This window comes from Barbatula barbatula (genome assembly GCF_947034865.1).
Source record: "Barbatula barbatula genome assembly, chromosome: 12".
Taxonomy (NCBI): Eukaryota; Metazoa; Chordata; class Actinopteri; order Cypriniformes; family Nemacheilidae; genus Barbatula; species Barbatula barbatula.
In genome coordinates this window covers 13,062,980-13,074,362 of record NC_136775.1, presented here as the reverse complement: position 1 = coordinate 13,074,362, position 11,383 = coordinate 13,062,980, and the positions used below count along the sequence as shown (strand labels likewise).

General features: G+C 40.2%; 1 protein-coding gene across 1 annotated transcript; it reads right to left on the bottom strand.

Moving 5' to 3' along the window:
* Window positions 1-997: 997 nt before the first annotated feature.
* On the bottom strand, window positions 998-11,062 carry rasip1 (Ras interacting protein 1). Its single transcript, XM_079469036.1, has 16 exons — window positions 10,778-11,062; window positions 9,601-9,722; window positions 8,716-9,167; window positions 8,254-8,514; window positions 7,433-7,662; window positions 7,090-7,245; window positions 6,423-6,627; window positions 4,753-5,051; window positions 4,237-4,398; window positions 3,622-3,662; window positions 3,194-3,348; window positions 2,744-2,856; window positions 2,337-2,625; window positions 2,027-2,190; window positions 1,772-1,913; window positions 998-1,675 (listed from the first exon to the last, which is right to left on the bottom strand). Exons 2-16 carry the CDS (start codon window positions 9,720-9,722, stop codon window positions 1,497-1,499), a joined length of 2,970 nt encoding a protein of 989 aa, XP_079325162.1. The 5' UTR covers window positions 10,778-11,062; the 3' UTR covers window positions 998-1,496.
* Between the last annotated feature and the right edge of the window lie 321 nt (window positions 11,063-11,383).

The following is an 11,383-nucleotide window of genomic DNA, read 5'->3' as shown; positions in this document are numbered from 1 at the left end:
AATCCGGAGTGATGTAAACGGCTCTCACGGGATCGCATTTTACCGTAAAAGATGCCGCAATTGACCGGAAGGGACGCGGATCCGGCACGCAGTCGGGACACAACGTGGAAAGGAAAACAGGGTCTTACAATAAATGCGGATTAAAGACGTGATGTGACGTCAGCGCGAGTCTTGGGAATTTGCTTTCTTATCCTGAAAACTTGTCAAGCAAAACATGCGGGGCAAGGATGGGCCTGACGCCACCGAGCAGCGCCTCGTTTGGGTCAAGATCAGTAATGTTTGTGTTTGAACGTCATTCCGTCAGGAAAGGTTTTGTTTATCAGAAATATGAAGTACAACAAACAGTAGTCTGTGAACTGTGCTTTATCCGTCACAACACCGGAGTTATCTCACTTAAACGTACGTGGTAAAAAACGAGTGAAGTCAATACAGTACTACCGCCGTTACAATGAATTACGTCACCATGGCAACCACAGCATAGATGTTATTATACCAAAACTGTAAATAAACTGCCTTCCAATAAAATGAAAGACATTGAAATCCCATATCCATCTATTGTGGGAGCACGTGTTGATTTATCGTATTTTTGTAGCAATAATTGTGCTAGGCTAATGTTACTGGTTAAGACTATAGGCCTACCGTGTTAAATGTGTGCAAGGTAACTTTTGTAAGCTATTTTTGAAGAGAACACGTTTACAGCCATTGCATACTGTACGGCTTATAATACAGTTTAACCCTAAAACACTTTACAGAAATGCTTAACTAATTTCAGGACGTTATTATTGTTGTATAGAATTTACCTTGCTAGTGATTTTGGCAAAGCACTTATCAGTGTCGTCTCTCACCAATCGTTGAGTCACTGCGATCACGCCACCCAGCGGTGATTAATAAAACAGCACGCGAACGTGCTTGACTTGTTTTCATACTGTTTACAGTCATTATCTAAAAATGTAATATAATATGGAGATAACATTATAAAAAAACAAGACAGTACATGTAGTTTTGATGTATTTATTACACCCAATGTGAAAAATAGGTCGATACAACTGATTAAAAGGTGTTCAACAGCTGATTCCTGATCATAAGATGAAACTGTTTTCAGTAGTGTTATATTTAGATACATATCAGTCTATGAATTAATGAAACACCTACTTTTCAAACACAAAACATAACTTTTTTATCATTGCAACCAGGCAATGAATCTCAACATTTATCCTTTTTATTTCATGGAATTGCTTAACTCTGTATTTGAGAATATCTATTTAAAGGCCCTCAAAACACACTTCTGTTTTTTTCTCACTTCTCAAGCAAATTTAAAATGATTAAGATTCATAATGTAATCAATAGAATGGATTCAAATCTAACTCATGCGCTTGTCAGACAAATACAGTTCTAGTATTTCTGCATGAACTGGCTCTAATGTAGCTTACACGTATTACAAACGGATAGTTTCTCTATTACATAAAATTTGTATTGTGGTCATCATGGAAGTAACGTTAAAGCCTAGTCCGCTGATTAGCCGGTAGTTCATCCTGGTCGAGGCCCCACAGGAACGTTCGCAGACGTGTCACTTCCTTTTGTAGCTCAGGGCCCGGGATTAGCTGGGTGAGGTCCAGGCGAGGTGTCTCATTAGGCAGAATGAGAGGAGGATGGTCCAAGAAACTCTCAAAAATATCTTAAATAACATTTAGAACAACAAAAAGCTGATGTTATGAACAGCAAGATCATTTTTAACGATGTAAAACAAGCAGTCAGTTAACGTATTACTCACCACCACCAAGTTCAGTACCAGGAGGTGGAGCCCATGAAGATGGTGGGGCTCTCGCTGGTCCAAGCTTATAATGATTGAGAAGATGGTGAAGCTGAGCAGGAATCAGCAAGGAATGTTCTTCCTGTAAACTGGACCATGACGACTAAAGGTAAAAAAGGTGAAAGATGTTTATTGAAATTTAAATTATGACTTAATTATGGATTTATTTAACTTTACAGTCAAAAGGTCAAGTCTTCAAAGAGGTCCAACTCTCACCTGAATGAGACGGGTTTTGGGTATGCACAGGAAGTTGACAGTAACCGATAGCTTCTTTAAGAACTCAGAAGCAATGTCTCCAAGGCCTGCTCCTTGAAGCCAGTCTAAAACCAGGTCCAGATTAGTTCGAATTTGAACAGCACGTGACCACGAGAACAGACTATCTGTATGAGCAAAAACAAACAAATCATTTTCAACAACATCAAACATCAACTTTTTGCCATCGTGTCCTGTTTGAGTCAGAATGGTCAACTGTTGTCATCACGGCTCCAAACACGCACAGTGTTTATGATAGACTGTACATTCTCACCTCTCTCCAAAAGTGTGTTGAGAAGAGACGTGTTTGTGAAGAAGAAGAGGTAGCCAAATGTTTGAGAAGTGAGAGGCGGAGAGAGGCACGCTTCTCGGGACAGCTGCAGAGAGCACCGATACACTTCCACCAGTCCTGCTACGGTGGGAGGTAAAGTGGAGACATCCTCTTCCTCGTCTCCCTCTCCTCCACCACCTGCTCTGTCTTTCGCTCCTGCTTTTCCTCTGTTTTTCTCTTCGGTGGAGAAGGGGTTAGTGTCTAACAGTGCTGGGAGCAGAGAGTATAAAGTCTGGAAAAGATAGCGAAAAGGGAACACATCCAAATATTATGTTGTATGCAACAAATATGTAAGATTACATATACAGGATTTATGCATATCCATGTAAGAGTGATGCGTATTCCCTCACCTTTGTCAGCTGGTAAACGCACTGCTGAAACGTGTGCATAATGACATCATCTAACTGTGCAAGCGCTTCAGAACAGGTGTCCATGTCAGCTGAGAGAACAGGGTCACCTGGGGCTACAGGTTGCAAAACATAACCGTTTGTTTCGTCATAAGAATATACTAAACAATAAGTGATAAATAAGTTGACATCACAACGACAGTGAAGAATCCATGTACTGCTTGTATTTGAGATGTCTGCTCCGAAATTTTTATTTTTTGCTAAACATAACGTTTAAGCAATGTTTGCTTAGACTAGAAGGTTCACCAAAAGGGACAAGATGGTATAATAAGTCATGAGAGGAAGCTGATTTAGGTGAACAGAAGACACAACACGTCTAAAACAGGAGATTGCAACGATGCGTGTGCTTTTTATTTTGAGAAAACATGCTGTAATTGCTGATATCATTCTCACCTTCAAATTCCCATTCTTTTTCCATGGCTTCAACTTTGACCTGAAAGAAGTTGAGAAGCTCAGTGGCGTTGGACATCCAGAACATGAGAGGTCGAAGATCAGATGAGAGCTTTTGCGCACTTGGTGGAGGAAGTTCAACCTCAGCATCTGCTGAACTGAGAACACAAAAAAAAACGTTGAACCTCAGCATGGCGTACAGATTGAAACAACGAGTCTTTATCATGTGATCAAATGTAAAATGGACCCAAATGTGTGTCACACCTAAAAGTGGAACAACTTTCTGTATATTCCAGACACGTATGTTTAATTCTTTTATATAAAATGCTGAAAAATTGCCATGAGACAAGCTTCATAACATCACTTAGCAACACATTTATAACATGTATACAGATGAAGAATAGCGAGAGTGAGGTAGTGCAGGTTCTTACTTTTGTGTTGGATGTTTGTCACCAAACTCTTTAATTTTGTCCTGAAAGACGAATAATGGAACAGAGAGAGAGAGAGAGAGATTAAAGCAGGCTCGGATGAATGCATGGGCGGGAGTGTTTGGCTGATGTGTCCGGACAATGACAGCACATTTTCCAAACGGGTGGAAATGACATCAGTCAACCTCTGTTTACAAACTACGGCAAAATTCCAGTGAAAGCCCATCTGTGTCTGCAGCTGTGGCTCCTCAACCACAACTTCACAGCACACAGAGAGAGAGAGAGAGATTCCATCTTAAAGCACTCTTGCACAACCTCGACATCCAGCGCACCAACACTCTCAGCAGATTAACTCTATTACATCAAGTGTTTGTTGTGTTTCAGGTCTAAGTGTAATAACCGACCAACTGGAGCCAAAGAAAGCAAAAAAGGTTTCACATACAGTCATGGGTTGTTCAAAGCCATGTCATGTTCAATATATATCGCGTTTACCCTGCAATGTCTGTCACATTACAGTTTATAACAGCGCAACCCAATGCTATACTCCTTATAAAGACTGTGGTTTTATGCTTTATGATATCATAATGTTTTGTGTCATATAGACTTTCGGCTACTCACCCAAACAATCCCTTTGATCTGATTTGCTGCCTTTAATAGCAGCTGTGGTATTAATTCAGGATCCAGATGTTTGGAGGCATAGTCGATCATGAGCGACAGAAGATAGGCAGGTGCTAAAGCCCCACCCCCTGAATCTGGGCTGGAGTTCTTTGAGATAATTTCCTGAAATAAGAACAAAGTAAACGAAGTATATAAATAAACAAGAAGAATCCACTGCAGAATTAAACCTACCACAGTGTTTGTTTCACAACAATTTAGCGGTGATAACATTTTCCCTAAAATATGTTCCATTGCAGCATTTACGAAATATGTGCTACTTGCAAGCTATAATATAAACATTCAGACATGAAAGATTTTTTGGCATCTGTGGTTAAACTTCGGTTACGCTTTGATTTTTTAAATCGCTGCAGACTACTGTTTGGTTGCTGCAGTATATCATTGTGATAAAATTCCCTCTGTCTCTGTTTACATGCGTGTTTGTTTATGGCAGATATATCAGATTTTATCAGTGTTTACCTGCAGCAGGGCATCCGCATGTTTGGCCTGGAATCTCAGCAGTGACTCTGTGGACCCCAGATACAGCCGGAGCATTTCCTGTCTATCTGTCATGTTGCCAGGGCCATAGGAAGTCGACATGTCACCTTGCCATGGTGGGGGTAAAGCTAAAGGCAGGGCGGGGGTCACTCGGGGGTCGCGGTAAAGAAAGAGGAAGTGGCTGCCAAGACCCAGCAAGTCTCCTGGCTTCAGGACTGCTTCCCTGTAAAGTGGCGCTCCGTTTAGAGTGACTGGTCCTCCTCTGAATGGACGTACCAAGGCTAGAAAAGATTGGGAAGTATTTGTTTAGTTATGATGCCAATGCTGTACTTTAGAAAATGGGATCTTTTACCAGAAGATGTCAATATTTGAAAGTTAAATACCCATGTGAAAGTTTATATAGCATTTTTGTAGTGTTTCTAATGCATAGTTTTCCATAGTTAGATAAGTGTATTGGTGAATTAGTGTCACATGCATAACAGTACATACAGTATATTCCTCATAAACGGGGACATGAAAATTTAAATAGAGTTACTATTTTATATTCTTCTCCATTTGTTGAATAATCTTGGTTCTGGTTTGTGCATTTCTATTCACAGAAGTCTCTCAAAAACTGTTCTTTTTTGTCACATCTACAACCCATGAATCATTTAAAATAGAAAACTTGTGCATAGACTGATATCAATATTACTAATATATTGGTTCATATTGGAGTTTAAATTAAATTTTTGAATGAAAATGTGACCATCATAATGCTGGAATTGCGCAAAACAAACGTGAACATAAGTTTGTAAGAAAGTAAGTCATCTTATTTGATTTTGGAAAACTTGATGAGAAATGTTTAAATTCATATTGATCCTATATATATTCAAACGTGAATTAATGAACTCACATTAATGATCTTTGACTGCTTTTTTTGTCTGCGCAAAATATGAGTACAGTCTGACATTTTGTTAAAATCTCTTCTAAAACATTAGAGGAGACACTTTTTAAGATTTTAGAAGAAAGAAATCAGGCAGGACACTCCCTTAGCCCTTACTAATTATATTGCTGTCTGGTATTAACTATTTAAATATTAAAAAGATTACATTTGTATTTTATTTCTTAAACATTATCTGGCCAAACTAAAAATCATTCTGTCATGAAAGGGATAGTTCACACAAAAATAATCATTTACACTCACCCCCAATTCTATATAAATGTCTTTGTTCTGATGAACACAGAGAAAGACATTTGAAGAATGCTTGTAATCAAACAGTTCTTGGCCATCAATGACTATCATAATAGGAAAAATGACTTGCATTTTTGTTCTTTTGAACACAAAAGGAGATATTTTGAAGAATATAGGACAGAAAACAGTATATAGTAGTGTAGTATTTCTGACTAAGGTAGTCGATTGGGTCCAAAAACTGTTTGGTTACAAGCATTCGTCCAAATATCTTTCACTGTGTTCTACCAAACAAAGAAATGTATACAGATTTGGAACAACTAGAGAGTGAGTAACTCATGACAGAATTAACATTTTTGAGTGAACTAAACCTTTAAGGATTATGGACAATGCAGTGAAACGGAATATCAGCACACTGTAAAACATCTGTTTTGTGCTGTTGAAGTTTATTTTATCTTTCATTGTGGTCGTGTGGTCAGGGTACCTTGACCACGGGGTTGCTCAGGGACAGCTGCGTCCCTCCTGATCATGAGGTGTCGGACAAGCAGGTCAGGAGAAAAGAGAAAAGTGTCCACTTTTAGAGGCCTCTTCCCCTTCCTCTCTCTCTCCCTGTCCATCTCACGCTCGCGGAATGTTGGCTTCCGCCCAAAAACGTGTGTGTGACCCGCCATGATGTACAGCACAAAGTCCTGAAGAAATAACAGCGAAACAAGCAAGACAGTGAGGCATGTAGAGAAAGAACGAGGGGGTGATAGAGAGACATAAAAAGACAAAGAAAATGGAGGAGAGAGAGAGCAAGAGTGGAAAAAGCTGTTATCGTCATTGTGGTCTTTTACTACAATCTGTGTGATCTCCTATCTTAAGTTGCAGAAATACAAGGATTATAAGGAATGAAGAGTGTTACAGTTTTCCACAATGTATGCTTGTGTGAGGTCATTGTGCAAAGATGTAGATGTAGACACAGCATGTTTATGTTACTATTGTCCAGCCTGCGAGTGTTTATAGAGCCTCTGTATGGCTGTTTTGTGCTGCCCGTTCAATGACTATTCCACTCAAAGGTATGAAAGCGGTGATGGTATGTTGCGATTAGAGAAATACAGGTATGATGTCATGAAGTAGCTGTAAGATAAGTGAGATGATGCATGTCTAGCCTTGCTCTGATCATAGCCTTGCAGTAACAGGAAGTAGGGACGATCCGTTGGCGGAAGGATCAGACTTTGGGACATCACTTCCAGGTCATAGGTGTCATTCTCTTCCTCTGCTGTACGAGTGCATCTGTCTCCACCGCCACCTCGTGAACCAGGGTTCTTAAAAATTAGGGAAGAGCAATATTGATGTATGTTATTACTTTGCTTTATTTAGATTGCATGCTTACCCATCCTTAAACTAACCCATGCTGGGATTCTACAATGATTAGTTATTTTTGGATAAAAGCATCTGCCAAATGTATAAATGCATACATTTTTTATTTTCTATAATTGTTTTTTATTTTACCTCTCCTGGCTCAGTTGCTATCATGCTCACTCTGTTCTTATTGTCCTGTCCATTGTTTGGGACCTTGCTTGTACGCCGAGGGTCATTGGCAGAGTTGTTGCCCTGGCGACGTCTCAGACTCAGGTTCATATCACTAATGCTCCTTCTAAGTTCAGAGTTACGTCCCCGGTGACCTCGTTCTTCCTCTGGACCACCTCCAGATGCCATGCGGCTGCGTCTCCATCGTACTCCTATTGGCATCAGAATTTATTTCCCACTTATTCATTTTCACTTCTACACATTAAACAAAAAACTATTGGGCGGTGCTGGACAGGGATTACCTTAAAAAAGGACTAGGCCTTAGTAAAATTAGGATATTTAAGACATTTTTAAAAACAAACTTAATTTTAAGATATGCCAGTGCAAGTTGTTTTCGATCAAGGCACCGCTTACATTTAAGTAAGTCTGGGACTAGGCTTAAGCCTTGTCCAGGAAACCGCCCCTAGATGTGTCATCTTTAACTGGTCGTGCATTGTTTGCTGGTAGACTTTCCTAAGGTTCAATATTCTAGATCAGGGGTCTCCAGCTTTTTGTAAACGAGAGCTATCTGGAGGGATTTAAAATATAACCACATCATGCTTTACACATCTAAATATTAATCTATATGATTAAATGATTATCTTGGTATGTAACTTTTTCATAATTTCATGTTAGTATTATAAAAATACAATTTGAGGCTATCTATAGAATGTGCTTGGCGGGCGGCTTCATTCGGGCCAGACAGTACCCCCGGGCACCATGTTGAAGACCTCTATTCTAGATGTTCTGCAAGTCATTCTAACCTTGATAACTCTCCCCGTCTCTCTCTCGCTCTTTCTCCTTTTCTTTCTCCTCCCTCTCATATTCATCAAGGCGCTGGATCTCGAACCGTCGCTCGAAACCATCCTTGGGTCTCCACATGTCCACTAGCTGTAAGGGGCATTCCCAGGCTGCCACGCCCCTTCTGCACTCTGTTTGCCATTTAATGGCTCCATCTGGCTGGTGAATGGGTTTTCCAATTACATCACATAACAGGAATTCTTCGGGGGAATATTTCTGAAGAGCTGACCAGGTGAACAGGAAGTTGATACGTTTAGAAGGGAATGATATAATGAGCGGGTAAAGTCTAATTTCCTACATCTAATCTGTGATGTCTTGAGACTCTACAATTTGATGCTTTGTCTTTTATACATTTTGGGTTGATTTTAGTGCAAAATTACGGATGGACTTCAATTTTTGGTCCATCACTACAGCATCTGACATACCTGTGTCTTCACACTCGTTCTCTCTCTCCCTCTCAGTGTAGCGGGTGATGACCTGCTGAATGAGCTGGCGAGCGGTGGAGTGTATATTCGCCAGCAAGCTCCGATAGTTAGCTCCGCTGGACAAGGCATCTCCATAGATCTTGACCAGGCCAGGGGCATTAGAAGAAGCAGGAGGCAGGTAGTGATGGGATGAGGGCGTGGCAGAATGCGCCCATACCTCCCTCTCGCGTTCTCCAATGCCGCGGTCTCTGTCGCTGTTGGACCGACCTCTCAGGAAGAGGTGGGAGAGCCGCTTGGCACGAGATGGCTGATTGGCTGGACGAGGGCGTAGAAATGTTGGAGATAAGGATGGAGAAGGCGGGGCAAGAGAAGGGGTGGAGTGAGAGAGGGAGGAGGAAGGGGCTGATGATGGAGCTTCGTGCAGTGAGGCAGCATCTGAACTGGTTGTGGACCTTATGAAAATGAAAGAAAAGTTTATATACAACCGATTAGTCATACTAATCATAATCTCAGTTAGTCAAAATCACAGCAAAACAATAACCAAGTGTCAAAATGTTCATGTTATTGTGACTATAATTCACTTCTAAAACATAGAAGCTGTCACTGAAGTATAGGTAAAGCCCCGTAGAGACTGTATTTAGAGGGATAGTTCACCCAAAAACCTGTTTGTTCTTCTTTCTTCTGCAGAAGAAAAAATATATTTTGGAGAACGTTGATAACCAAACAACACTGGCCCCAATTGACTTCCATTGTATGGACACCAAACCACTGAGACATTTCTCAAAAGGTCTTCTTTTAAAAGACAAGAGGGTGAATAAATCCTATAATATTTATTTCGGGTGAACTATCCCTTTAATAAAGCAAAGCAAAGTTCACAACACTAACTTGACTGATGCCGCACTGGGCCAACGGGCTCCCAACTTCGCAAAGTGTTTTCGTGGAGAATTGATCCACAAGCCCACTGGGAAATGGAGCTTCCTAAATCGGGGACTACCAGACTCCTCCATCTAAGAAGGAAAGAAAGAGGGTGGAGAGGATTGGATGAGACAGGTAGGAATGTGGAGACTGGAAAGTTTAAACGACCAAAATAAATTGTCAAAGGAAAACCAAAAAATAAAATGTCCTTCAAAAACAGACGGAGAAAGAAAGAATGGAAAGACTAGGGGAATGTTGACATAAGGTAACAATATTAGGCATCTTGCAACACTTTCAAGAAAGATTTCATTTTTTTGGTTTGTGTCATAAAGTTTTATAATTTCCAAAATCGGTTGAGTGAATGACACTCTATGACCTCAGCAGACAAGCGGCAGGAAAAGCTTTTGTACAGTTCAACAATCGGGACATGCAATGTCATACATTCTTCATTAATCCAAAGGTCTATGAGTAAGGAAGTATTAACGCAGCTAGCCAAAGTTGACAGGGCAGGCGGTGAAAAGCTACAGCTCGTAGAAACAGATTTATTTCACATTCATGTCTACATCTTTAATGAATACCAGAGGTTTGGCACGGTCGCTCCTGAGCTAAGCAAACTTGTGGAAGTCAAGTAAGAGTCAAGTGGCTTCGCTATGAGGCCACGACGAGGATATCAACCGACACAAAACTATCGCTCCTGAAGTTCAGTCATATAGCCAAACCACATTCTATGAATATCATTCAAATGTTTGAAGATCGGTTATATGTAATAACATACACTTTTGTCCTCCACCCTGACTGTGGGCTTCATCTCCGTGCATCCTCTTAGGCAAATGGGGAAAACCCATGAACAGACCCCCTAAGGGTATTTAGCCCTTTATCATTCCTCAAAAGTGAAGAAGTTCACTCCAGGCTGTTCTTACCAGTGTAGTGCACTATTTATTGTGTTGACTTTTTGACCATGATTGATTTCTTCACATTCTATAAAGTAAATGGTGGATGTAGAATAACCGAGAAACAAAATTTACAACATTCGGTTGGAGAAATGTTCTCGGTATAATGCTGACTACAGCTCAAAAGATCCAAATCTGTCATTTTGAGTTTGGTGAAATGGCTTTTCTCACCACCAGATGATTTGAATGTGACTTACCCACTGTGATTGGCTTCCGCTTATCCCGGGATAAGTCTTCTGAACTACTGTTGTTGTTTGTAAAACGTATTCAGATAATATTGAAAAGATACAAGTGAATGTCCAACGTATGTCTCCTTATTCCAGAATGATTAGGCTTAAATAGTCCATTTTCTGACGTTACGTGACCAGATGTTTAGTTTCACCTACTTTCAAATTTTTTATCCAAAACTGTATCCCTGTTCTCCCTGTTCTCTTAGCACGTATTCTCGACTTCCATTTCTCTTTCTCGCTTTTTCTGTGCCTATTGATAGAGAAGCAGGGCCCATTGTTCTAAATGACAGAATTTCCTTCCTCCACATTGGACAACACCTATATCCTGAGAGAGCTCGAGAGAGGGAGATTATGAAGCATACACAAAAGTTATATTAACGTATGAGTGGGACAAATATATATATGAACTATTCTGAAAAGTGTAATGTTCTTAAGCACAATCTAGAGCTTAGCCATTCATACAAACACACCAGAGGAATGCCGTACATCATTTATATTTTCCTAGCACTTTGTCTATCACTGTATGATTTGGGTAAAGTGGAAAAAAATAGACAGTATATATGTTAATTTGCA